Raw genomic sequence first — 27,953 nt, 5'->3', positions numbered from 1 at the left:
GTTCGGAGCACATCACCCCAGTCTCACACACACACACACACACACACACACTCTGACTCACTCACTCACTCACACACTCCGTCTCTGTCCTCCTCCGCACGGTGCGTAAGTAACTGCCGTGTTCTGCACTTCACACTGATGCTGATGCTGTGTGTGTGTGTGTGTGTGTGTGTGTGTGTGTTAAATATCAGCGCTCTTTTAGTTTAGTGTGATTCCTGATACAAGGTGTGTACTAGAGTCTATTAAGCTTTATTTGTGTTTCCCACTGCTTTAGTCCAGCTTTTCCTTCACAGTAAGGTGTGTGTGTGTGTGTGTGTGTGAGTGTGTGTGTTCTGTACCACACACTAACACACCTGCCTGAGTCTTCCAGTCTTGAGGATTGTGTGTAAACTTTTTATGGCGTGTTAGAGAGTGTTAGTGTGAGTGTGTGTTGATGTGTATTACATCAGAGTGTATTAGGGTTTATTTGTGCATGTGTAAGTGTGTGTGTGCATGTGTGTGTAAGTGTGTGTGTGCGCGCCCTGTACTACACACTAACACACCTGCTTCAATCTTGAGGATTAAATTGTGTGTAAACTTTTTATGGTGTATTAGAGTGTGTTAATGTGTGTGTGTGTGTGTGGGTTGGTGTGTGTCAGAGTGGGTTGGTGTGTGTTAAGTCTTTTAATGTGTGTGTGTGTGTGTGTGTGTCAGAGTAGGTTGGTGTGTATTTGTATTTGTGTTAGTGATATTTGACACATGCAATATTATTATAGTGTCGTGAGTACGCTTGTCATTTCCGTCGTGTTCCCTTAAAGAAGGAGGGCGCCTAGGTAGTGCACATGTTTTTGGGATTGAAGTCTGTCCCTTTGAGCATAAAAGCAGCTGATTTGGTTGAAGTTAAAAGAGTAGCTGCCCTTCATAATTACGACCTTGAAAGTGTGATCAAATTCAATGGATAAAAATAGATATTTATTAACTTTGGTTGTTAAACGAGCAGAATGGTCTTTTAAAAATGCTAAAAGTTTCAGTTTTATTCCATTTATATTTATTTTCTTCCATTTATTCCATGTTGTTTTGTTTTGTTTCAATTAAACATATTGTTCTGTAGTTCATGAACGTTTCCTTAGGTGATGAAATGATCCATGATGAAAGATTCTATCGGTTACCGATCATCAGTTTTCTCCAAATGACCCAAGGAACATCCACACTGTTTCACACACTCCTTCACTGGAATTAAAGCGTGAACATGTTTTATAAATAATCCTGTAAAATAATATTTCAATAAACTCTTACGTAAAAAAAAAAAAAAACAACTTTAATTTAATTTCTGTAATATATAAATTAGTAAATTAAAAATATCAGCATTTCATTATCATTTATGAGTAGCTGAGCTTATATTTCCAGTGATTTTTTTTTTCTCGTATTGCTAGAGATCGTATCTGTTTAATATTTAATAATTAAAGGAGAGCTACCACATTCTCTCATGAAAACCACGCCCACTCTCGGCCACGCCCCCACTCAGCCATAACGAGCAGACTCTCCCGTGTAACGATTACTGAACAGTTTTGGATTATTGAACGGTCCTAAAGAGGGCGCTAGTACAACTGACTGGCTGTAAAGCTGCCAAAACAAGCAAGGGTCACTTTGCTAATTGTCGTTCATTACTGAGTGTGTTTTGTGCGTCTACAAGTTGCACAATCATGGATAAATAAAGAACACAGCACATCACACACAGCACATACAAAGTGTGTGATTTCAGATTTGTATGGAGTTTACGCTAATTTGTGATCATCTGATCAACTGCTTTAATCGACTGTTCCGACTCCAATTTTATTATTATTATTATTATTATTATTATTATTGAGTAACTGTTGATTTCTGAATTGCGTTACACGATATTATGCCATCAGCGTAAAACTTAATAATGCACTTTGTCATGCTTAATATTTATTAATAATGAGTAACATTATACGCAATAGAACAGCTTACAATTAAATTAACGTTAAGGTTAACGTTAACGTTAAGGTTAACGTTAACGTTAATGTTAACGTTAAGGATTCGGACAGCAATGTTGCAGTAGTCGAAGAAAACGAATTGACGTTTTTATTTTACAAACCACCAGCTGCCATCGTAACCACTCGCATTTATATCGTAGCTGTGTCGGATGCTAGCCTAAAATATGTACGTTACGTACTTCTCAACAAGATATTAAAGTCTGATTGACAGACGTGTGGATTTAATGCATTCATTCGATGCATGAACTGCTTGATGAAGTTGTTTTGTTGAATAAAGACTGGCGAAAACGCTTCAGAAATGTTTTCAGTGAGAAAGTTTATTCGAGTTATAATCGATTAGCTCTTTTTTTGCCTTCCGTTTTCCTGTAAATTCTGATTTGGTTCATGTGACACTGCCCCCTAGTGGACGTGCTCATGAAGGTGGTTCCCGAAACCTTGACGCGCTCGCAGATACCCATCAGCCCACATTTAAAAGAGCTGTGCATGTGTAGGTTTGGTTGTAGTATCTGGAGTTTGGATTGCTGGTCTTGTTTTGCTGTAAAAGGTATGAAACCCGATGACAGAAAAGCGACTACGAGATTAAAGCAAATAACAATCAGATCCACTGCGGAAACAACAGTTCATTCCAAAAATAGCAGTTAAAAGGAAAGAAACTACTGGAGCTTTAAGTAATTTGCAATAATCAGGCAGTCCCAGGAAGACCAGAGCAGCTGATGACAGCGAAAGTGATGACAGTTAAAAAAAAAAAACAGCTAAAGTGTTAGTATTCAGCATTCGTGGCAAAATTCCAGAGAAGAAATCCAGAAGCCCTAAGAACAGAAGAGCTTGAAGAGTTCTGGAGCAAGTTGAGATAAAGACGACTCTTCAGTAATGTGCTATGAAGGGAAAAGTGTGGAGAGAGAGAGAGAGAGAGAGAGAGAGAGAGAGGGAATGCAAACGATCCTAACCACACCACTTCATCTGTGAAGCACGGTGGCGGTAGTGTCATGACTTGGACATGCATGGCTACTTCTGGAACTGGCTCAGTGATGGTGGCCACAGAGTGAGTTGTGAAGTGTATGCAAACATCTCGTCTTCTAATATCCAAGCAAACGCCTCTGAACTCATTGGGCCTCGTTAATCAAACTGGATACGGATTTATTCGTAAATCGTTCATAGGAGCAGTTACACAAGAAATAATGGCGTTAATAAAAATCCAATTAGTTCGGGGGGGATTAATAAAAATTGGATTAATAAAAATCCAATTAGTTCCCCTGAGTTTGCGTAAATTTATAAATTAGCAGACTCACTACTGTGAACCTCGATTAATCGGCTTCAAATTAATAATTGTTCACGAGTTATTAGCTATAAACGGAATAATAAACGGAATACGCTGTCAAGTTTAAATCACGTATTTATTTCAATCACACACCAATTTAATTTAACAATTTGTCGCTTCATATTAATGACATGAAAGAAAGCCAGTCCAACACAAATCCAGAAATGAAGACACATAAGATTAGCCGTTTGGTTAGGCCAAAAGTAATGGCACCCTGTAAAAGGAACTAAGGAGGAGTTCGTATCTACGTATCTATGGTACCCTAGCTGATGCGCTGCAATGGCTGAGCTGCATTACTGGAAGATTTAGTGCACACTGTAGCCGTTTCCTGTTTTGTGGGCGTGGCTAAATGTAAATCGGCTGTGCCGGGAAACGTCCTTGCTAATTTATGGGTGATTGGCACATAAATAAGTAATAAATAAAAATAGTTTTAGTTTGGTTTGGCCGCTAAATCATTTACACAACTTTACTAAAATGAGCTCCAAACAACTTCATTTGCTTTACATTTATTTGTCTCAGTGCTCAGCTAGACCCGGAGGAGTAAACACAACACATGACAGACTTTTCTTTAATTGCTTTATTTTGTCTTGTTCTCTACTGGAAGCCTTTTGACCTGGAACATATATTTTATCAATAGTATATAACAAAGTTAACCTTTTTCACCTCATTTTGTCCTATTATTGTTGCTTTTCACTGTAAATCTAATTCATGGACACTGAAGATATCAATCTAAATCTGTCCAGGATTGTAAAACAAAACAAACCAAAACAATGCAAACAAAAAACCCACATAACTCAGGAAAACAGGAACGCAAGTAAGGAAAAACACAAGATTTTCCAGCACTTAGAAATTTTTCATTTATTAATGAACGACATGTCATGCTTTTTTAACTATATTTCCTGTTATTATTTACATTATAAACATTCGTTCTCTCATGAGCCTCTCTTTTTTCTCTCTCTTGAAGTTAATAAGACAAAAAAAAAAAAATAACGCAGCTTGTCGTGTTCCTGAGAAACCGCAAAGAAGCGTAAACTCCTCTGTCCTGAAGATAAGAAAACTTAAGGTCACAGCTTTACCCCTGACACTGGAGACTCCTTCCATAAATGTTACATGTAACTTCACTATATTGATAATTACACACGTTTTTGAATCTGTTTATGTGGAGTGTCTGCTGTACGAGACCCTGTGAATGAGCTGTTACTATAGAAACGATAACGCATTAGAACAATGAATTGAATTCCTGCCAGAGCTGCTATCGGTGTTTGTCATTAGCTTCGTTACTGAACTTGCGTTTCCTCTTTAGTCCGGCTCCCTGCTTTTCATTTTCACTTCACGTCGCTGCCGCAGCAGAGTGCATTTGGCGCTGCGTCTCCTCGCGTACGTCTGTGTGTTACAGCGAAGGCGTTCCTCAGGGCTCACTACTTGGTCCGCTCGGATTCACAATAGTGTTCGGTTTAATGAGAATTCTTTGACAGCATTGTGTTGGAGATCGAGTCGCTTCGTGTCGGGGGCAGCGTTTGATCTCCACGTATCTTATTTGACTTATTTGTAAATGTGATCAGGATGAATGAAGTCTGATTTACATCCTCCTCCTGGCTCACGTTCCAAACAGCAATACGTTAAAAATCTGACATGTGACCGGCAAGGAATATGCAAATGTTGTGTTTAACCCTTGCCGAAGCTATGCACGCACACTTAGGCTGATTTGCATTTTAATACACACACACACACACACACACACTCTCTCTCTCATACATAGCCATGCACTCATACACACACAAGGTCTATGAGTCATAAAGCGAACAGCAATTTAGACGCCAAATAAAGCACACAAGATACTTCAGTACCTTAAACAGAAGAGACAACAAGTGTGTGTGTGTGTGTTTGTGAGTGTGTGTTATTGACTGTGGCACATTCCCTCAGGGTTCAGGTGCTCCAGGTGACGCTAATTAGCCGATCTCGCTAACGTCTGCGATAAACACACACAGGTTTATATAAGGGCGTGTGGGGAGCATGAGACTTGCCTTCTCTCTATACACTCCATCCTGATCAAGTGTACGTGCCTGATTTAGTTCAGGCCCAGGAGGACACTTACTTTAGCGCGCGTGTGTGTGTGTGTGTGTGTGTGAGAGAGAGAGAGAGAGAGAAACATTCCCCTAAAAAGTACGGCTAAAGTCAAAACGTGTGTTCCACTTTCTCCATGGGCTTCGTGTCAAATCAGTACAGAAGTGTAGGAACTATATTAGCGTACACGGTGTGTGGTTTGGAACACAACCACAGGCAGTCAGCATTTATTTCACTCTAAATGCTTAATCCCCATCAGCTAAAGTTTGACCGCTGATGATTGACAGCTAACGCTGCGCCGCTAACGCTTGACAGCTAACGCTTGACTCCTAATTCCCAGTGATTAACGATTCTTGGAAAACTCAGCACATTTAGCAAGAACCCGCTAATCCTTGGTGGCTAAGAGTTGACAGCTTGATGGCTAACACTTAACAGCTGACTTGACAGCTAACAGTCGACGAGATAACACTTGCTGTCTTGTCTGCTTAACAGCCTGATTGAACGCTTGATGGCTAACAGCCTACTGCTAATCCTCAACAGCTAACGCTAATGTGTGTCAGCTACCTTTTTAGCTCATGGCTAAGACTTGACAGTTCATGTTTAATGACTATTGCTACTTGCTAAACAGTATTAACATATGCTATTTTGCCACACTATGCAGGACACAAGTGTGCAGTCTGGAACGCAGCCTGGGCAGTGCGTGCGTGCGTGTGTGCGTGCGTGTGTGTGTGTGTGTGTCACGCTAACCCGTGGATGGAGATGTCACACTGTTACTGTATGTCTGAGCCCCTGAGGCCATTACCCAGCATGCCTTGTGGGGAGCTGTTGACGATGACAGTTGTCATGCAGCGCTAAATCATTTGGGAGCAAATAGAAAGCCATCACACACACACACACACACACACAAATACAGTGTTCAGCTCCCACACATAATGATGATGTGACTTCCTGTGATAAGAGAGCAAAATGGACAGACAAGGGGGGATGCAAAACGCACATGCACACACACACCCACACCCACACACACACACACACACAGAGACTCAACATCTAACACAATCTTTCTTTCTCTCTTCCCAACCTTTCAATTCTCTTTCTATCTATACAACCTTTCTTTCTTTCTTTCTTTAATTAATTAAAGACTAATTAATTAATCTTCTATCATTAATGAAAAAAATTCTACTCACTGGCAAATTGTTGTGGTGTAAGAGGAATAAAACTCTCAGAAACGTGCTGTTGTAGGAAAATAATCAACGTCAGGGTGGAAACACTTCATCACACCACGCCATCATTGATTATTTTCCTCTAACAGCACAACATACGTAGTGTTTTATCCCGTATTGAACGCAGATTAAACCTAGAGCTTGCGGCAGTTACGGTGCCGTACGCTCTGCGCTGTATGTACCGAGTTCGCCTCAGCGTCGGCGTTAGTGTGAGTCACTCGGGAAAACTGAAACGGCGCGTCGTGTCGCAGTAAAGAGACGACTGACTGCGGGCTGTTTCTCACTCGGCTTCTGCGTACGAGAACAAAAAAAATCATTTGTTAAATCTTATGCATGTAAACACTTCCAGAGTTGAGCTTTGGAGAGGTTGTAATGTGTGTGTGTGTGTGTGTGTGTGTGTGTGTGTGGGGATGACTCTGCGACTTGTAATGACAGCTGCGAGAACACAAAACGTGTGTCATCATGATTTATTCAGTCATTTCACGAGCACTGAGCCAAGAATTGTGGGTAACGGAGTTCACGGCGGTGTCCTGGTGTCACAGACGCTCGCTCTTTCGTTCAGAGCTCACAGGCATCGTCGAAGAAGAGAAGATACCGGAGCTGAGAACACCATTATCGATGCGCTAATGTAGCATGCTAATCGGCTAATTAGCAATTAGAGTATTATCAGAGGACACTGAGACACTAAACCCATGTGACCTCTTGCTCTGTGTTCCAGAGAACCGAGCTTTATCGTTACGCTTTATTTAATTACACACTCATCTGGTGTATGCAGTGCACTATGGGTAATAGTAGCAAGGCTAACACGTGGAGAGTCCTAGCGTTTGGGACGGGGCCTGTATCCTACAGTGTATATACAAATAAATGTAATAAAGAATGAATTCTATATTAGTAAAATTAACCATATAAATGACACATTATATCACACTTTATGCTCTGATTAATAAGCAGGCGTGTAGTTGTAGTGTGTGTGTGCAACTAATTGCCCCCTGGAGGTTTATATATATATATATGTATATATATTTTTTTACCTCGGCTGCCATGGCGGTGTGTAAACAGATTTAACAGGAGTGTAGATCAGGACTGAGACGATATAATCACTGAAACCGTACCTAAAATAAATATTGATATTATATCAATACTTGTAGGTGTGTAGATGATTATACAGATTATACCGTATAGTGAGTGGTGTGATTAATATGCGCATATTAAACAACTCATGCAGATTATACAGTAGAGTGAGTAACGAGATTAATATGCGCATATTAAACAACTCATGCAGCTTATACTGTATAGTGAGTAATGAGATTAATATGCGCATATTAAACGACTCATGCAGATCATGCCGTATAGTGAGCAGTGTGATTGATATGCGCATATTAAACGACTCGTGCAGATCATGCCGTATAGTGAGCGGTGTGATTAATATGCGCATATTAAGCAACTTGTGGAGATTATACCGTATAGTGAGCAGTGTGATTAATATGCGCATATTTAAAAACTCTGATAAAATTTTATTCCATGGGGTGTTCATGGCTGTCAACTGTAGCCTTAAATAACTGTTTCTTGATTTGGGAAAACCTCCTGTATCGACCACGCCCACTTCTCAATATGAAAACAGATATGAATATTTTGAGCACTTGAAGTGCAGAGTCACCTCATACTTCATGTCATATTGTGTCATGCTTTCTGAGATGCTTTTCAGCTCACCGTGGCTGTAAAGAGTGGTTATTTGAGTGACCACAGCCTTCCTGGCAGCTTGAACCAGTCGGGCCATTCTCCTTTTGGCCAGATCACATTTCTGCCCCCATTCTGATGTTTGACGTGAACATTAACTGAAGCTCTTGACCTGTATCTGCATGATATTGATATATGCATTGCACTGCTGCCACATGATTGGCTGCAGGAACATCTGACAAGTACAATTACTCTCTGCATGTGACAGCAATCTCTCATATTCTTCACATGTCTGGACTATGGGGTAGAGTGACTAGACGGAAACACTTTTGCATGAAAAAAAACATTCAATCCCAAATAAATCACCCCAAACCATGTGGCCAAGTGTGTTACGGTCTGATGAGACTAAGGTAGAACTTTTTGGCCGTAATTCTGAAAGATATATTTGGCACAAAAACAAGACAGTTTATCAGCCAAAGAACGCCATGTGCACGCTGAAGCATGGTGGTGGCAGCATCGTACTATAGAGCTGCTTCTCTTCAGCTGGGACTGAGGGTCTAGAGGAAATCATGGATAGCTCCAAATACCCAGATCTAAATCCTATCCAAAACCTGTGGAACGATATGAAGAGGGCTGTGTACGGGAGATTCCCTCGCAATCTGACAGCTCAAAGAAGTTGCTTTTGGATGCTGTAAGACATTATAGCTGGAAAAAGACGTGACGTGATTTGTCTTGGCTTCATTTTTTTTTTTTTTAAATCACAAAAACCTGCAGTTTCAACAGGAGTGTGTGGGATTTTTATAGCAGCTGTATATATAAAAGCCTGTATGAAAGTCACATGACTCCACAGCTGCCTTCTATTTCTGCAGTTTGAAACAAATATATGCAAATTGTTTTTTTCCATTGTGTGTGTGTCCTTAATCCAACACACACACACACACATACACACACACACCCATATCTTTATGATGGAATTTCTATATTTCTATATGAATTTTTATTATGAAGTGAGAAAAAAAAGCTCTACATAATCGCTAATATTATTTTTTGTACCTGTAATAAGTCATATTTTGCAGAGTTCCATCACACAAATGAGTGTGAGTGTGTGTGTGTGTGTGTGTATGTTATAGGTTTGTCTCCATCCCGAATTGCGTTAGCTCTATCGTATACGTTTTATTGTTCACTGGTGCATCACCACATTAATATCCATTTCGGATTTTGTATCTGAGGTCTCGCTCTGATAAACATCGTCCGCGAGGAAAATGTTGAAATCGAAGATGTTTATTAAAGTCATTTTTCTTCCCGTTTAAACCCTTCGTTAAGGGATAATGTGCTCTCCATGGGAGGCTGAAAGCTTTCCATTGACTGACTGTCTCAAAAACCCCGAATAAGAAAAGGTCTGACCCGGTTTCAGCTCTGCAGGACTCGTTCACTCGTTCACTCGTTCACTCTCTGCTGTAGTGTACACTTCTGAGTGAGCTTAGGGATGAAGTTCTGTTTTAAAGGCTCTCTCTCTCTCACCCAAGGCTCCTCAGTTGAATTTTCTTGCTGGTTATCATATCAGATCGAGTGTTAGATGAGAAAGGCATTACTGCAGGCATTGCTGTGTAGCTAATTATTAAGCTAGCTAATTATCTAGCCTTTTAGCACACAAGGTATTTAGCTAATTAAAAGCACAGCAACCTTAGCATGCTAACACATTTAATTTATTCTTTAATCAGGTTTCATTAGTCCTATTCTGCACATGACTTCAACTAGTTAGTAACCAAGTTAATGAGCTAGCTAATGAGCTAGGCAGTGAGCACACAAGCTAGTTAAAAACACAGCAAACCTGCTAGCATGCTAGTATATTTCTGTACATGACAACTAATGGAAGTGGATTACTTTAGCTATTTATTAAGCTAGGCTTATTTTATAAGGAGGTAGCAGGAGAAAAAAACAAGCTTAGCATGCTAGGACATTTCACTATCATGTTAAATAGAGTTTTATTTCTCCAGCTCATGTACGTGACAGCTAATGAAACCATGGTTTAGCTTAGTAAGCTAGTGAATTAGGTAGGATGCTACTGCACGGTCTACTTAGTATACTAGCTAGATAAAAAAAAAAAAAAACAACAAAAAATTAGTATGATAGCACATCTGATTGTATATTTAAATAGATTTTACATGTCACCTGTTGAAAGTGCCCTAATAAAACAAGCTAGTAATCTAGCTAATTAGCTAGCCTTTTAGCACACATGCTACCTAGTATAGCAGGTAGTTAAAACGCAGCTAACTTAGCATGCTATCATATCTAAATGTGTCTTTAAACAGGTGTTCTTCCCCAGATTATGTACTAAACATGACAGCTGACTGAACTGTTACTTTACTCAGCTAGCTAGTTAGCAAGGGGATAGTTTTTGCACATTCGTAAGGAAGTCACTTCAGCTAAATTGTTCCTGCTGTTGAGGTCGATGCTACATCCTGGTCTCCTTGTGCTGCAGACTGTTGGTTTGCGGTTATTCTCAGTGACACTTTGACCATTTCATTACTCAAGACACATGAAACGTATTAACAATGAGAATTCAGCATGTAGAAACAGGTAGAACTGAACTGGCAGATGTCTACTGAATGAATAATGGGCAGCTTTTATTGATATCTGTAACGTCAGTGCGATGATCTGCACACGAGATGCTGTTACTCAGTGGGTTAATGTGTACATTACCTCATCATTTGCATTGCAAACCAGCCAGACTGCAGCATGACAAATCTGCATGGCCTCAGATGATTGATCTCACTAATCTAGTGCTCTACATTGTTTCGTTCATTGGCAGAATTGACTCTAATTTTCATATACATCAGAAGTTCTTAGCCAGCTGAACATGGACGAACATCGGTAAACATTTTAGCTATAGGTTAGTTAATCACTTTTTTAGCTAACTGCTAAGAACTTCAAAAATCTGGACTAAAAACATCAGGAAATTTGGCTAAAAACTTGATAAAACCTAGTTAAGAACTTGAACTTCAGAAGAACTTGGCTAAGAACTTCAGAACAACCTGGCTAAGAATTTTAGAAGAATTTGGCTAAGAACATCAGAATAATCTGGCTAAGAACTTCAGAAGAACATTATTTAAGTCCTCCAGAACTTTCTGACTAAGAATTTCAGACATACATAAATAGGAACTACTGAAAATCTTGGCTAAGAACCTCAGAAGAATTTAGTGAGAACTATATAAGAACTGGGCAAAGAACTTCAAAACAATCTGGCTATAAGTCATTTAATAATTAGCTGATCTAACATATAGACAGGTAGACTTTAGAAGAATTTGGTTTGGATTAGAACTTCAGAGGAACTTGACTAAGGTTCAGTCCTTGTTTAACAAATTTTGTCTGAATATAACTGAAGTTTGTAGGCAAATTAAGTAGCTTTAGGAGAGCTTTTGGACAAGAAGAACTTTAGTTCTAAGAACTACGTTAAACATTAATTCAGGATTTTCTACCACACTAAGTCATGTTGTTTCTCCCCCCTTTTAGATGGACATTGAAATCTGGACCTAATGGATTAATGAAGACACTTCCAGAAGATCTGGATTGTCGTTGATGAACGGATAATTTGGTTGGAGGTTTACGGGATTCCTGAAGCAGGTTTATCACTGGATATTCATTGCAGAATGAGAACTCCTCTGGTTTTATTAGCATGGCTTTACCTGTGGGAAGAAGCAAAGGGTATGCTGAGGACTATAGGGGGACCAAGCAGAGAAACATGGAGCCAGACGAGAGCGGACGGAGGGCCAGTAACGCTCAGACGCTCCAAACGAGGGTGGATGTGGAATCAGTTCTTCCTGTTGGAGGAATATACAGGAAATGACGATCAATACGTGGGAAAGGTATGGGGGATGGGGATCTTCTTGTTCTATTTCACCTTTCTATTTTAAAGAAAAGTTAGTTAAAGGGTCGAGTTCACATTACAGCAATCTGAAACAGTTTCCAACATTTTGTTTAAAGTTTGGCTTCATTCCACTGACTCCTCCATCTCCTCCATGACAGCTGCTGGAACTGTATTCAAATTTTAATTTACATTAAAGAAAACTAAGGCCAAATGGTATCGCTTTCTTGTGTAAAGTGCCAAAGATCTGGCTGGTTCTGCAAAGATTAGCTAGCTTATCTTTAGAAATTAGCTTTAGCTGAGTCTTGGTTGAGGAGGCCACACACACACACACACACACACACAAATCCAAAAATGATATTCAAATTCTATGCATGAATCCAGAACCAATCCCAGGACCACTGGGCAAAGGGGTGGGAATACACCCTGGATGGGACGCCAGTCCATGTCAGGCAAAGAGAATATTTTTAAAGAGAAATATATCTATAGTTTTCATTCATTTTCATCTCCTTTAATGGCTTGGTCTGGGTGATAGTAGATCCAGAGCCTATTGCAGAAACACTGGGTGCGAGGTGGGAATACAACCTTGATGGGACAACCTGTGAACCACAGGAAATTTAGCATTGCTTTGAAATGCATACAATTTGAATTTGGCTAAGAACTTCAGAAGAACATGGTTCTATCCTGGTCAGGGTCATGGTGGACCTGGAGCCTAATCTAGTAACACTGAGTGCAAGGCGGGAATACGTTATATATCATAGTAGCCTTTTTTTTTTTTTAATCCATTGCTGTGAAATGCAGTGAATTTGAATTTAACTAAGAACTTTAAAAGAACGTGGCAAAGAACTTGGTTAAGAATCTTAGATGGAATTGGCTAAATCCCTCAGATGAATTTGGCTAAAAATTTTTGGAAGAATTTGCCTAAGAATTTAAAAAAAACTTGACAAATAAAGTCTGGCTAAGAACCTCATACGACCTTGGCTAAAACTTTAGAAGAATCTGGCTAAGAACATCAGGAGAACTTGGCTAAGAAACTTTATAAGTACTTGGTTAAGAACTTCAGAAAAACTTGGCTTTATCCTTGTCAAGGTCGCAGTGAAGCTGGAGCCCAGCCCAGAAAGGCACTAAGCTGGAAAATACCCTGGATACGACACCAGTCATTCACAGGAAGTTTAGCATATTTTAACTTTTATCCATTGTTATTGAGTTCTGTTTTGGACAGCTGTCAGGACCGATGCGATTTGGCAGTGTCCTGAAGTAACGTGGAGAAATTTCACTGTAGAATAAGTTCAAGAGTGAACCATCTTAACGCTAAATGTCTGTAAATTCTGAGCAGCAGCCGGAGAAGCGAGCCTCACCCAGAGATTCGTGTGTATTCTTCCACTTTTAATATCGGCTCCAGTTTGCTAATCATGTAAACACGACGTACACCGTGATATCATTTTCACAATTACACACCTTCTGGGTTTGGAATAGAAGCTACTTTACGAAAGGTTCAGGCTGAGTGAACTGTCACTGAAAAATGAACCCGGCTCGATATTCATTATTACTGCGGAATACAGTATCTCGTTTAGATTAGCATGAAACACATCGAAGTGCAGTGAAACGTGTCCAAGGCGCAATTTGTTTAAACCCTTACCGAGGCGTCCACGCATCATAGTGTTACATAGTGTTATATTAATTATATTTACTCACTTCTGAAGTTCTTATTCAAATCAGGTTGTTCAGTAGTAGGATGTGGTTCTCAGATGATCGACTCAGCACTCAGAACGTGAGAAAGAGTTCACTAAGAACTTCAGAAGACTGAAGACTTCCGTTGTAGTCAGTTTTGATTTCCTTTAGCTAAGTGTATGGTTAACATGTGGTAATATTATAATTCAAGCTAACTGCAGTGTTGTGAGTTTAGCTAACTGTAGATTTTATTGTTTTAAGCTAACTGTAGATTTTTTTTGTTTTGTTTTAAGCTAACTGCAGTGTTGTGAGTTTAGCTAACTTTTGTGTTTTGTTTTAAGCTAACTGTAGTGTTGTGAGTTTAGCTAATTTTTGTGTTTTGTTTTAAGCTAACTGCAGTGTTGTGAGTTTAGCTAACTTTTGTATTTTGTTTTAAGCTAACTGTAGTGTTGTGAGTTTAGCTAACTTTTGTGTTTCTGTTTTAAGCTAACTGTAGTGTTGTGAGTTTAGCTAACTTTTGTGTTTTGTTTTAAGCTAACTGCAATGTTGTGAGTTTAGCTAACTTTTGTGTTTTGTTTTAAGCTAACTGCAATGTTGTGAGTTTAGCTAACTTTTGTATTTTGTTTTAAGCTAACTGTAGTGTTGTGAGTTTAGCTAAATGTAGCTTTATGTAGCTTTATCAGTTAGACTTAATACCTTCAGTTGTAGTTTAGTTTTCCGTATATATATAACATGAGGATAAGATACGGTATGAGGTGAGGATATACAAGATATGAGGTGGAAATGAAACATTAAGGACAGGATGTACTCCTGCTGATCCTAAACAGAGAGGAAAGGAAAAAAAAAAAGAAATCAATTCTAGAGCCCCACCACAGATTGAAATGTACTCCTGATCAATTTATATTGGAAATGTAATTACACAATCTATAGGAAAAGTGATGCACAGACACTGGGAAAGAAAAAAGGGGCAATCTCTTCACTTTCACACCTTCTTATCTTTAGCGGGAAGAGCTAATGTGGTGTGAGAGAGAAGAAAATGGCATCATTTAGCTTCCTGTAGTAACAAATCATCAGCACGCTGGATTAATACTGGCCGTGTTCCAAATGCAAGTTTAGCTAAACTCACAGCTAATATCACAGAGCTACAGCTAGCTAAGTTATCATTCGACACCATACTGTGCTACGTGGGGCATTGTAAAAGACTCCCTTTAGTGTTTAGCAGCAATTCTGAGAGTCTCTAATTTTTCATCCATACTAATAGATTTGTTTAAGGACAGTGGCGTGATAAATGAGTTTGCTATAGTTAGCAGTGAGGAGTGTGAATTAGGACACGACACACAGGTGACTAACTGTCTAGTGTTCACTCCCTCATGAATACACTTAGGCCACTGGGATTTTAGATTCTATATGAATATAATTTAATATAGCGCTCTGAGAAATATATCTCCGAGCTATTTAGGGCAAAAAAAGAAGAAAGTCTGCTAAAAGTAAGTGTCCTAAAAGACTCCTATAACTCTCCTGTAAACACCAGTGCTAGCATGCTAATTGTAACTCACATACCTGAAAACATTTCAAAGGCAAACTGACTTCAGCTGGAACTGAATTACATGCTTTTAAACAACATTTACTTTACTTATCGTTAATCATAGATTTATAGCTAGCGATAGTTCTGTTTCTGTTAGCTGATCATGCTAATCAACAACAACTAATGAGTGTTAGTTCATTTAGCATAAATGGCTTCATGATGCTTTAATCTACTGCTAACGAGGCGGTGTGAAATGGTTTCTGTCTGTACAGCTGCACTCGGATAAAGACAGAGAGGACGGGAAGGTGAAGTACGTCCTCTCTGGGGAAGGAGCCGGAACCATTTTCGTCATCAATGAGAATTCAGGTGATCTCCACGCCACGAGGAGGCTGGATCGTGAGGAGAAAGCGTCTTACACTCTGAGTGCGAAGGTGGTGGATAAAGCGACAGGGCGAGACCTCGAGGGCCCGTCAACGTTCACCATCAAAATCCACGACATTAACGATAACGGGCCCAAGTTCACCCGAGACCCCTACATCGCCTCCGTACAGGAAATGGCCGACGTCGGTGAGGCATCAGCCAATCACATCACAGAACAGAGACCCTGTCGCACTGTAGTGGATTAAAGTCTGTCTGTCCATCTGTTTGTCCTTACACCTGTCCATCTGTCTGTCTTTACATCTGTCCATCCATCTGTCTTTACATCTGTCCATCTGTCTGTGTTTACATCTGTCCATCCATCTGTCTTTATGTCTGTCCATCTGTCCGTCCATCTGTCTTTACGTCTGTCCATCCATCTGTCTTTACGTCTGTCCATCTGTCTGTCTTTACATCTGTCCATCAATCTGTCTTTATGTCTGTCCATCTGTCTTTCCATCTGTCTTTATGTCTGTCCATCCGTCTGTCCTTACGTCTGTCCATCTGTCTGTCCATCTGTCCATCTGTCCATGCATCTGTCTTTACATCTGTCCATCTGTCCATCCATCTGTCTTTATGTCTGTCCATCTGTCTGTCTTTACGTCTGTCCATCTGTTTTTATGTCTGTCCGTCTGTCCATCTGTCCGTCCTTACATCTGTCCATCCTTACATCTGTCCATCTGTCTGTCCTTACATCTGTCTGTCTGTACATGCGATTCATAGATGGTCCTTTCCATTTGTCTGCCACTATTCATTATCTGTCCTTCATTCATCGCTCCATATACTGTATTTATGTGTCCATCTCTCAGTCTTTCTATCTGCCTGTCTGTCTGTCCATTGTTTTCATCCGTCTGTCTACAGCTGTTTTACTCCCTATGTGTTTATATCCGTCTCTATCTGTCTCTATTTCAGTCTGTTTGACTATAAATCTACCAGTCTGTCTATTTATCTATCTGTCCATATTCTAGTCTGTCTATATTTATACCTCTGATCCAATATCTGTATGTTTGTTTATTTATCCTTCCATTTCTCTGTCTCGGATTTTCCTCCTGTTTGTCTCTTTATCGATCCGTCTGTCCATCCAGACCCAACACTGATAGCTGTGTTATCTCTAACGGAGAGCTGGTGGGTCATGTGACTTTATCGCAGCATACTCATTTGCGTAGCACGTTAATCTCGTATGCTAACTGCTAATTAGTTAACAGGCTAGATTATCATACATTAGTTATAGCTTTCATCCTGCTGTGTACACTGTTTCAAACCGCATGTGTTTTGAAGTTTCTCTAGAAAGAACAATTATATCAAACACGAGCGTTTAGTTTTATGCAGCCTGTAACGCGGATGTGTGTCTCTGGCTCACTGCTACAAGACCTGGAATAATGAGTTCAGAAGAAAGAAGACGCTTTGTTTTCGCACGTGTGTATATGTGTGTGTGTGTGTGTGTGTGTGTGTGTGTGAGCTGTGCCATCTGTTCCAGTCAGCAGGCTTCATCACCCAGACATAGTGTGGCCCTGTGTAGCCTTTTACATAAAATTCAGAGTTGAGTTAATTATTGTGACTGTGAACAGAGTGAACGTCGAGGAAGTGAGGCACGTCAATGAAATGAGACAGAGCCACAATTCAGCTGTGTGTTTTTGCTCCTTTTTTGTGTTCTTGTTTTCATTCACCCAAATTCTTCAGATCGTTGAGACGCCATGGGTTCAATTTAAACCCTAACAGACGTAGACTCCCAACACATACTGTTAACTGGCTATAATTAGCACGGTGTTAATTGGTTGTGTGGAGTGATAACAATAAGTGGGCTCGTTTACTTTCGCTCTACACCAATTTCATTTTAACAACTGCTCATATACAGAACTATTCTAATATGAAAGGAAATCTCTCAGCATATGCCATACTGCTCTCGGCCAATCAGAACACACTGTACTTCTCTCAGCCAATCAGAACACACCGTACTCTATCTCCATCTGTAATACATCTGTATCAGTGATATCGATGTATTACATATCAGTGCAGTGTTTCCATTTGAATTTGAATGAACTTGTTATGCACACTTTATTTTGCATATGTTCTTATTGATGCAAAGCCAAAAAGGTAATGACTTTCAGTCACTATATCGCTCACTCCTAGGGCATGTCCCAAACCACACTTCCTATTCACTACATGTAATTCATCAGTCCATATACACACCATCATCAGTCTTTGGTGGTCTACGGTGTGGGTGTGTCCCAAACCACACACACCGTATTCGCTATATAGGCCACGTATACACCTTCATCAGTCCACTGTGGATGTGTCCCAAACCAAAGACCTATTCACTACCTACACATATGGCTGTTATAATTCTCTCTGTTATTTCTTCTTCATACTCAGGTACGTTCGTTGTCCAGGTAACGGCGACGGATGCTGATGATGTCATGTACGGAAACAGTGCCAAAGTTGTGTACAGCATTCTGCAGGGTCAGCCATATTTCTCCATAGAGCCAGAGACAGGTCAGTGATATAATAATAATAATAATAATAATAATAATGGTTTCTGACTGGTCAAAGGGTCTTAACAGCTCTATAAAAACATGGCTCTGATATTATCATTTCTATAGTAACACCATATGAAGGAACCCCACATAAACATATTTTAAAAAATGTGTGTAATCATTGATATAATTGACGTTTTCTCCATGGAGAGGTTTATTTAGCATTTATGAGTCTCCCATGTCAGAGGTAGAGCTGTAACTTTAAGTTTTGCAGATGTAGATGTCTTCAGGACAGAGGAGTCTCTCTGTAACATGACAAGCTGTATGTTTTTGTAATCGCTGTAGTATAAGATGAATAAAACACTGAGGGACGTGCTGTTATAGGAAAATAATCAACTTTGTTATAGTAACTCTGCTTCATCACACCACCCCATTGTTGATTATTTTCCTGTAACTGTAACAGCCCATTGTGTTGAGCAACTCTCACTGAAATTCTCTACGAAACCACGTGAATGAAGCATTTGCACTTTAAACATGTTGGGATGGATAGATGTGGAAAAGATGTAGAAAATGATCAGTAACAGAGGATGAGTGAGTCGTGGATCCAACGCTGTACCTCTGTGCTGTGCTGATGTTCAGGGATCATCAGGACCGCTCTGCCCAACATGAAGCGTGAAATCCGTGAACATTACCAGGTGGTCATTCAGGCTAAAGACATGCTGGGACAGCTGGGCGGTTTGACCGGTACCACCACAGTCAATATCACACTGATTGATGTCAACAACAACCCACCCCGATTCACCCATGGTGAGTGAGTGTGTGCATGTGTGTGTGCCGTTACAGAAATCTGGGTCTAGATCTAAATCCCTGATGAGCAAGCCTGAGGCAAGAGTGACATAGAAAAACTCCCTGACATGACATGAGCAAGAAACCTTGAGAGACTGACATCAATAATCACACTTTCTTTCTTTCACCGCTGCACATGATGTAACTGAAAGGCCATCGAGAGTTATGATATAATCAGAAAGCTTACGTCTATCTGCCTGTGGCCATACTAGAAGCATTTCTGTCTTGTCTGAATTAAGTAGGAGGAAATTAGACAGCATCCGGTGTCTAATGTTGTTTATTTCTTCCTCAGCTTTATTAAGCTGATGTCAGTCATCTGGCTTTGCTGAAAGATACAGCTGTGTGTCATCAGTGCAGCTGTGAAAGACAATATATTTTTTTACAAATACCAAGAACTAGTATAGATAGGGAAAAAAGCAGTGGACCTAGAACCTTTTACATTTACATACATAGCAGTCACTCAAATAATATATAAACCAGGAAAGAGAAGTTCCCTTACTTTTTTGTAAGCTGTCTAGAAGAATATTGAATCTATGGTATCAAAAGCTGCACTGGGAACGAGCAGCAAAACACGGAGATGCAACCGTGATCAGAGGCCACTAATAGGGCATTTACTACTTTAACCGGCGCTTTTTCAGAACATGCTGGTTAAAGTCTACTGTGTACGATATGTGTCCAAAATAACACACTTCATTCACTATAAACACCATCGTCAGTCCATTGTGGGCAAGTCCCAAACCACACACCCTACTGACTATATAGTTCACAAAAACACCATCATCAGATCATATCCATTGTGGACATGTCCCAGACTAAGCCTTCATTATACAGGCGTAAATACAGTATAGATGTGGTGCTTTGGGACACAGCTAGAGACAAAGCTTCATTGAAGCTGCTAAATGCTTAGCAGATAATATGACATACTGTTTTAATGCAGTAGTGTGTGGTTTGGGATACAGCCCAGATGTATTGTCGACATCATCATGGCGTTCCTCAGGTGTGTACCACTTCAGTGTTCCCGAGTTGGCTGAGGTGGGTAGTGAGTTGGGCGTGGTCAAGGCTACAGATGCAGACACGGGCAAGAATGCCGAGATGAACTACAGAATCACAGATGAGCAGGACACTTTTCAAATCAGCACCGACCCCACTACCCAGGAGGGAGTGCTCATTCTGAAGAAGGTAAGAAGCCTAACCAGCTCTGCTTGTCATTCAAAATGAAGCAGGACTACAGAGCATTTAACACTGTCTTTAAAAGCTTTATTAAAATCATATATTAAACAACACTGACTAGCAAACTACTGATATTTATTTATCTTTAAGACATTTGTTGAATTCTCCATTCTGATTGGGATATTGATTAATTTTCTGCAACTGCAGCGCTGATAGTACTGGAGCTGCGAATCACAGGTTAACACTGTTCTAATCCGTTACCGTATCTATAGTAACAGCTCTTTCGCTGAGCCTTGTGTGCTGGATGTTCCGCATAAACAGATTTAAAAATGTGTCATTGCTGTTTCAGTTATTATTATTAATTTATCTGTTGCTCAGCCCCTGGACTATGAGAAGAAGGCGTCGTACACACTCAGGTTACAGGTGGAAAACGTGTACCTGGACCCCCGGTTTCACACGTCCGGGGACTCTGCCACGGTGAAGGTCTCTGTGGAGGATGTTAACGAGCCGCCGGTCTTTAAGCGTCCTGCCTACGTGATGGAGGTCAAAGAAGACGCCCAGATTGGAACAATTATTGGAGCCGTTAGTGCTGTGGACCCAGATGCCAACCGTAAACCTGTCAGGTATGCTAACGATTAGTGTTATAACTCTTCAATTGTAGCAGGGCTAATAACGGCTAACACACAGAGGAGAACTCCAGATCTAAAAAATCTCTTAAATATATGAAATAATCATTCGCAATGTCTGTGAAATAATGAACATCCCATAATGATCTGACAACTAGTGTTGAATTAACGTGACAAAATGACGGAAATGAATTTTGAACTGTTATGTTAGTAATGTAATAGTATACTGTGGACATCTGACTACTGACCTCAGTGTTACAGCAGATTAGATAATATAACAGCAGATTAGATTCTGTAACAGTAGATTACATCATCTAAGATTAGATTAGATTATAGTAGGTTAGATTATACAATTTTAGATTGGATTAGATTAGATTATATAGTAGTAGATCAGGTAGATTATAGGATATTAGATTATATAATAGTACGCTGGATTAGATTACTGTAAATTACATTTTATAACAGTACATTGGACTATAAAATAGTAGATTAGATTATACACCATTTACAATTACAGTAGGTTAGATTATACAATTTTAGATTAGATTGTAGTAGATTACATTATAGTAGGTTGGATTATAATAAATTGTAGATTAGATTAGATTATAGTAAATTTGATTATATAGTAGTAGATCGGGTAGATTATAGGAGATTAGATTATATAATAGTAAATTTAATTATATAATATTACACTGGATTAGATTATAGTAAATTAAATTTTATAATAGTAAATTGGACTATAGAATAGTAGATTAGATTGTATAATAGTAGATTAGAATATACAATATTAGATTAGATTACCAAATAGTAGAGTAGATTATATTTCAGTAGGTTAGATTATACAATTTTAGATTAGATTGTAGTAGATTATAGGAGATTAGATTATAAAATAGTAAATTTAATTATATAATAGTACACTGGATTAGATTATAGTAAATTAAATTTTATAATAGTAGATTGGACTATAGAATAGTAGATTAGATTGTATAATAGTAGATTAGAATATACAATATTAGATTGGATTACCAAATAGTAGATTAGATTAGATTACAGTAGGTTAGATTATATATTGAACTATTTTATATAGCCATAGATTAGATTATTATATTGTATAATAATATATCAGGTTTCATAACTGTAGGTTATGTTGCATATAGCTGCAAAATAGATTAGATTCAGTTTAGAAAGTGTAAATATATAATTCCTCATTTGTACATTTTATTTCTATTATCAGAAAATGAAACATTTCAATACTTGATTAGCTAGTTGTTGTGAAATATGTTGAATTGTACTTACTGATACTGTGTGTGTGTGTGTGTGTGTGTGTGTGTTGTGGCCAGGTACATGATAGACTGGCACACGGATATGGATCACGTGTTTAACATCCATCCCAATAATGGCTCGATCTTTATCTCACGCTCTCTAGACAGAGAGGAGAAAGCCTGGCACAATATATCAGTGCAGGCTGCTGAATACAGTATGTCCTTTTATTCTTCTTCATATTCTTTCTTATACCATATGAAGCTCTCAGTGTAATAAATGATCTCTTTTTAAAGATGTGTCCTTTAAACACACTTAGCACTGCTTGACTTTATAGTGTACAGTCATAGAAGTGAAATGATTTATAATCCCGTGTCACCTAGATGAGGATGAGGATGAGGATGAGGATGGGTTTGAGTCTGGTTCCTCTCGAGGTTTCTTCCTCAAGGTTATCATCTGTGGAAATTTGTAAATATACTCAAAATACCTATGGAACTCTATGTGAGGCCAATATTTAATGCATACTGCTATTAATGTTGCTATTAATTTATTAATAATATCGTCCCTTGAAAGTGGAACAGAGGAGGAACAAGCGTAATAATCAGAGACTTTTTATGGGGAAAAAAGTTAGGAATGAACTTAAAGTTGCTCAGATTATCCATCAAACAGTGGGCACGTTTTCTTTACAGGAGAGCGCATCGACTTATGACATCATATCAATAAATATCAAAGTGGCTAATTAAAAATGCAATTCGGAGCACGAGATATGAATATAAAATGGAAGATAGCAGGATGAAAACACACAGGTGATTTGAACAATCTGAATACAGAGCCCTGCAAATCGACTCAAGCAGCTGCGTAACCCGACTCTGAATACGAGGAACTTTCCCTGAATACGTGACTCCTTGTGTGTAATCTGAATTAAACTAAGTTAAACCCGCTCTCATCTATCTGACGTTTCACTTGCAGATGGTCTGATTGGTCATGTGCCCGTCTACATCAAAGTTCTGGATGTTAACGATAATGCCCCGACCTTCGACGCGGCATACGAGACTTTCATCTGTGAAGACACCAAAGTGGGTCAGGTAATCTGTAAAATATTATCATTAATAATTACTAACAGTATGCGTCATATCATTAGTAGTCAAAATTCCACTTACTTTTTGTTTTTTTTATGCTCTGGCAATATGTTTTCTAGAAGATCCAAACCGTGAGCGCATCAGACGCCGACCAGCCAATCAGAGGCCATCGTTTTTTTTTCCGTTTAGCGTCAGAGTCTTTTGAAAAATCCAACTTCTCCGTTCGAGACAACAAAGGTGACTTACAGCAACGGGTAACTTCGAAACACTGCAGCTTTCCAAATCTTAACTTGCCTTAATCACTTCAGTAGTGTGTTAATACATCTAAATAAAAACTAGCATACATTAGCATGCTAACTTCGCTAGTACTATTGTTGAAGTTTTAGCTAGCTAAATAGCGTTTTTTTTTTTGAACGTTGTATTGCTAGTTTGTTTGATGGGTGCTAGCTCGCTAGTTAAAATAAGTCTGATAATATACAGAACGAAAATATGAACTGACGATAAAAGAATTAAAGTATTTGCAACTGAAAGCTGCCACGTTTTTCTTGTTTAAATATTTCCACAGATAACACGGCCACGATACTGACTCAGCGCAGCGGCTACAGTCGCATGGAGAGGAGTTTATATCTGGTTCCTGTAGTGATCGCCGATGGAGACTTCCCTGCGCAGAGCAGCACAAATACGCTAACGATACGCGTGTGCTCTTGCGACCGGGACGGAAACAAGAGGAAATGCGAGACGGAGGCGTTCGCGCTCAATGCGGGACTTAGCACAGGAGCGCTAGTCGCAATTCTTCTCTGTATCGTCATTTTGCTAAGTAAGAACATGCTCACTAATGTCACTAATACATTTGCATAAAATTAGCATAATGTATAACTTATAATGTGAGATGGTTTTGTAAAAACTAGCTCTGCCCTTTGTCCACTTAACCACACCCCTTATTCTAATTTTGACTTGTGTGAATTCGCAATCTTATTGTTGGTCTATCTATCTTCGCAGTGATCGTCGTCTTGTTCACGTCCCTGAAGAGGCAGCGAGAGAAGCTCGATCCTCTGATCGTCTCCAAAGAGGACGTGAGGGACAACGTGGTGAGCTACGACGACGAAGGCGGAGGCGAAGAAGACACCCAAGCTTTCGACATCGGAACGTTGCGAAAAGCCGAATCTCTCGACGATACCAAGCAACGCAGAGACGTCGCTCCTGAGATTCTGCGGCGCTCGGCGCCAAAAATCCACAACAACCCTGACCCCGATATCCGGGACTTCATCTCTCAGAGGCTATGCGAGAACGATTCGGATCCGGCGGCGCCGCCGTACGATTCGCTGGCTACGTATGCGTACGAAGGAAACGGCTCGACTGCCGAGAGTCTCAGCTCTCTGGAGTCAGTCAGCAGCGACGCATGGAGCGATTACGAGTTCCTGAGCGAGCTGGGCCCGAGATTTAAGAGACTCGCAGAAATGTACGGAGGAGAGGACAGCGACAGAGAATCGTAACAAACCAGGAAAAGTGGTGCATGGATTTGACCATGGATCAGTTCGTCGAAACGAGCAGATGGCCAGGATTTAAGAAACTGGCAGAAATCTACAGCAAAGATTTACGATAAAGCAGGACAAAATGGAGTTTACTCCAAATGACTGTTGGAGGTTAAACTGATGTCTTTTTATAAAGGCTTTTAAGAAATGGATGGATTTCTTTTGCCGTATATTCTCAGAGGAAAAAAAAAACAACAAAAAAAAAACGCCAACTATATAACTAACTGTCGCAGGAAGTTGTATATGCTTCCTGTCTGAGTCAGCGATGCGAGCTTTCAGAAATGTACAGAAAAGAAAAAAGTGGCAGTTAATTCCCGTCGAGAATAAAGGACGCCAAAGACCGGAGGACTGCGCAGATAAAGAGACCTCTTGAGAATCGGATGGTGGTAAAGATTTAACCTCCGATTCTTAAGATTTACAAAAAAAATTTACTTTCAGCTGTAACTGCAATTGTTTCGCAATAAAAGTGTCTGTTACTAATCACTAATCTGTTACTAAAGACATAAGTTTAATCGTTTTGTCAGGACGCAGGTACATGTTTAATGCAGGAAAAAAAAAAAAAGGAAAACATGTCTCAGAACTGATGTAAGGAGAATTCTGTAAGCTAGCTCGAGGGTTAACAAGAGCAGGAAGCAAGGACCAAATAAGGAAACTGAGAAACAGCAAACAGGAACCAAACCACAAACAGGAAACTATGACCAAATAAGTACCATATGAGTTGGGTCAATCTGTCATTACGTCAATCAGTCAGTGAGTCAGTTTATAGTCAGAGTCAGTGAGTCAGTCATTCATTCAGTGAGTCAGTCATTCATTCAGTGAGTCAGTGAGTCAGTCATTCATTCAGTGAGTCAGTGAGTCAGTTTTCAGTCAGAGTCAGTGAGTCAGTCATTCATTCAGTGAGTCAGTTTTCAGTCAGAGTCAGTGAGTCAGTCATCAAGTCAATCTGTCAGAGACTCTACAAGTGAGTCAGCCAGTCACTGAGTCAGGTTGCTTGCAATGTTTGAGTCAGTCAGTGAGTCAGATAATCAGTCAGTCCTGTGAGTCAGTCAGTCAGTGAGGAGTCTATCAGCGAGTCAGTCAGTCACAGAATCAGTCTGCCAGTGAGGCAGTATGTGAGTAATGCAAAGCAGTCAGTGAGTCAGGATATTATTCTGAAACTAAGTCAATCTGCCAGTGAGTGAGTCAGTAGGTCAATCAATGAGTCAGATGGTGAGTCAGTCAGTTAGTCTCTCAGTGTGTCAATCAGTAACTCAGTAAACAGAGTCAGTCAATGAGTCAGTGAGTCAGTCATTGAGTCAGTCTGCCAGTAAACCATTTAGTCAGTGTGTCAGTCACCTTGCAAGTCATTTTGTAGTCAAAGAGTCATTGAGTCAGTCAACTGGTGAGTAAGTCCATCATTCAGTGAGTGAGTCAGTGAGTCAGTCCATCATTCAGTGAGTGAGTCAGTCAATTGGTGAGTAAGTCCATCATTCAGTGAGTGAGTCAGTGAGTCAGTCAATTGGTGAGTAAGTCCATCATTCAGTGAGTGAGTCAGTGAGTCAGTCAATTGGTGAGTAAGTCCATCATTCAGTGAGTGAGTCAGTGAGTGAGTCAGTCCATCATTCAGTGAGTGAGTCAGTGAGTCAGTCCATCATTCAGTGAGTGAGTCAGTCAATTGGTGAGTCAGTCCATCATTCAGTGAGTGAGTCAGTGAGTCAGTCAATTGGTGAGTAAGTCCGTCATTCAGTGAGTGAGTCAGTGAGTCAGTCAATTGGTGAGTCAGTCCGTCATTCAGTAAATGAGTCAGTGAGTCAGTCAATTGGTGAGGCAGTCCGTCATTCAGTAAATGAGTCAGTGAGTCAGTCAATTGGTGAGTCAGTCCGTCATTCAGTAAATGAGTCAGTGAGTCAGTCAATTGGTGAGTGAGTCAGTTAATCGGTCAGTCAGTAATTCATTTAGTCAGTTTATAGTTACAGAGTCAGTGAGTCAATCAGTGAGTCAGTTGTCAATCATGAATCAGTCAGTCACTGTTATTTAACCTGCACAGTCACTGTACTGTCGGATACCTGTGTTATCCCCTGCGCGCACACACACACACACACACACACACACACACACACACACACACACACAGGGCTGCTCTCTGGCCATGTTGTGGGGCTTCTGGGACGCACTACATCTGAGCTGGGAGTTTAGCCAGAACCTCAAACCTAAAGCTACTGAAACGCAGACGTAACACGCAACAATCACTATCTATCTTACTGTATTGTACACTATCATATTTTGTATCGAATATTTATACAACAATAAAATACACATAAAATAAAAAAAGGGTTTCCATGATCATTTTTCTAACACACAATACTGTACAATGTGCACCAACTACGCCAAATACATGAAGACTGCGATGGTAAAGCCTTGTGATGTATTTATCAAAATGCTAGAGGAGAGATCACTTCTACAGTGCCTTGCATAAGTATTCACCCCCCTTACCCTCTTGAATTTTCCCACATTTCCACAGTGGAGTGGAAGAACTCGCGTGTCCTGCACGGAGCCCTGACCTCAACCCCACTGAACACCTTTGGGATGAACTGGAACTGGAGACTCCTTACCCAACATCAGCGCCTGACCTCACTAATGCTCTTGTAGCTGAATGAACACAAATCCCCACAGCCACGCTCCAACATCTAGTGGAAAGACTTCGCAGAAGAGTGGAGCTTATTATAACAGGAAAGGGAAGCACAGATGGGTGTGATGGACTGGTGTCTACACACACCTTTGGCCATATCGTGTATCTTAGAATCGTTCAATCCAAGGCATCTATAAAGCTCAGGGTATTTTTATGCTTTAAGGTCATTTTGTAGGATTCCATTCAAAGCAGAAAGGGGGTGAGTCTTACACTGTTGGTGTCTTTCTTCTGGTTATGAGAAATGGGTCATCGCCTGCATAGAACATCTACTGTAGTAAGTAAAATTTGTGTAAATGATGGATATATGGGCGCTTTTTTGAGGAAAAAATGTTTTTACGATCCAAAATTATTAAAAGTGATTAGAAACAAGGAAGAAGTAAAAAAAAATGTGGGTTGAGCAGGCAGCGGCTCGAAGTGACACCAAATTTAACCCACTTTTGTCAAGCAGGAAAAAAAAAAAAATGAATGTGACCGATTTAATTATTGCACTTTACTTTTTGAAGTCTTTGGGTAAAAATGGATTAATGAGTTTACGGAGTTT

At 39.8% G+C, this 27,953-nt stretch overlaps 1 protein-coding gene across 2 annotated transcripts; it reads left to right on the top strand.

Annotated features, from left to right (window-relative positions):
* Positions 1 to 27,671, top strand: LOC113535332 (cadherin-6). Of its 2 annotated transcripts, none has more exons than XM_026928582.3 (12): positions 1 to 101; positions 11,793 to 12,145; positions 15,613 to 15,907; positions 18,131 to 18,250; positions 18,871 to 19,038; positions 20,075 to 20,256; positions 20,626 to 20,870; positions 22,214 to 22,350; positions 23,103 to 23,218; positions 23,335 to 23,449; positions 23,778 to 24,029; positions 24,212 to 27,671. In XM_026928582.3, the coding sequence occupies exons 2-12, from the start codon at positions 11,930 to 11,932 to the stop codon at positions 24,703 to 24,705; spliced, it is 2,340 nt and encodes a 779-aa protein (XP_026784383.3). In that variant the 5' UTR covers positions 1 to 101; positions 11,793 to 11,929; the 3' UTR covers positions 24,706 to 27,671. The 2 variants fall into 2 exon arrangements, with proteins under 2 accessions (XP_026784383.3, XP_026784381.3); XM_026928580.3 differs by having other exon boundaries at positions 23,332 to 23,449.
* The last annotated feature ends 282 nt before the right edge of the window (positions 27,672 to 27,953 follow it).

This window comes from Pangasianodon hypophthalmus, chromosome 12, assembly GCF_027358585.1.
Source record: "Pangasianodon hypophthalmus isolate fPanHyp1 chromosome 12, fPanHyp1.pri, whole genome shotgun sequence".
NCBI lineage: Eukaryota > Metazoa > Chordata > Actinopteri > Siluriformes > Pangasiidae > Pangasianodon > Pangasianodon hypophthalmus.
Note: the sequence above shows the minus strand (reverse complement) of the source record. Positions and strands in the feature narration are given on the sequence as shown.

Excerpts from the sequence above, each read along its gene's own strand:
- LOC113535332 (XM_026928580.3), top strand. The coding sequence starts at position 11,930 with ATGAGAACTCCTCTGGTTTTATTAGCATGGCTTTACCTGTGGGAAGAA. Across the intron at positions 19,039-20,074 it reads CCCACCCCGATTCACCCATG|GTGTGTACCACTTCAGTGTT; the intron begins GTGAGTGAGTGT and ends GGCGTTCCTCAG. Across the intron at positions 20,871-22,213 it reads GCCAACCGTAAACCTGTCAG|GTACATGATAGACTGGCACA; the intron begins GTATGCTAACGA and ends TGTTGTGGCCAG.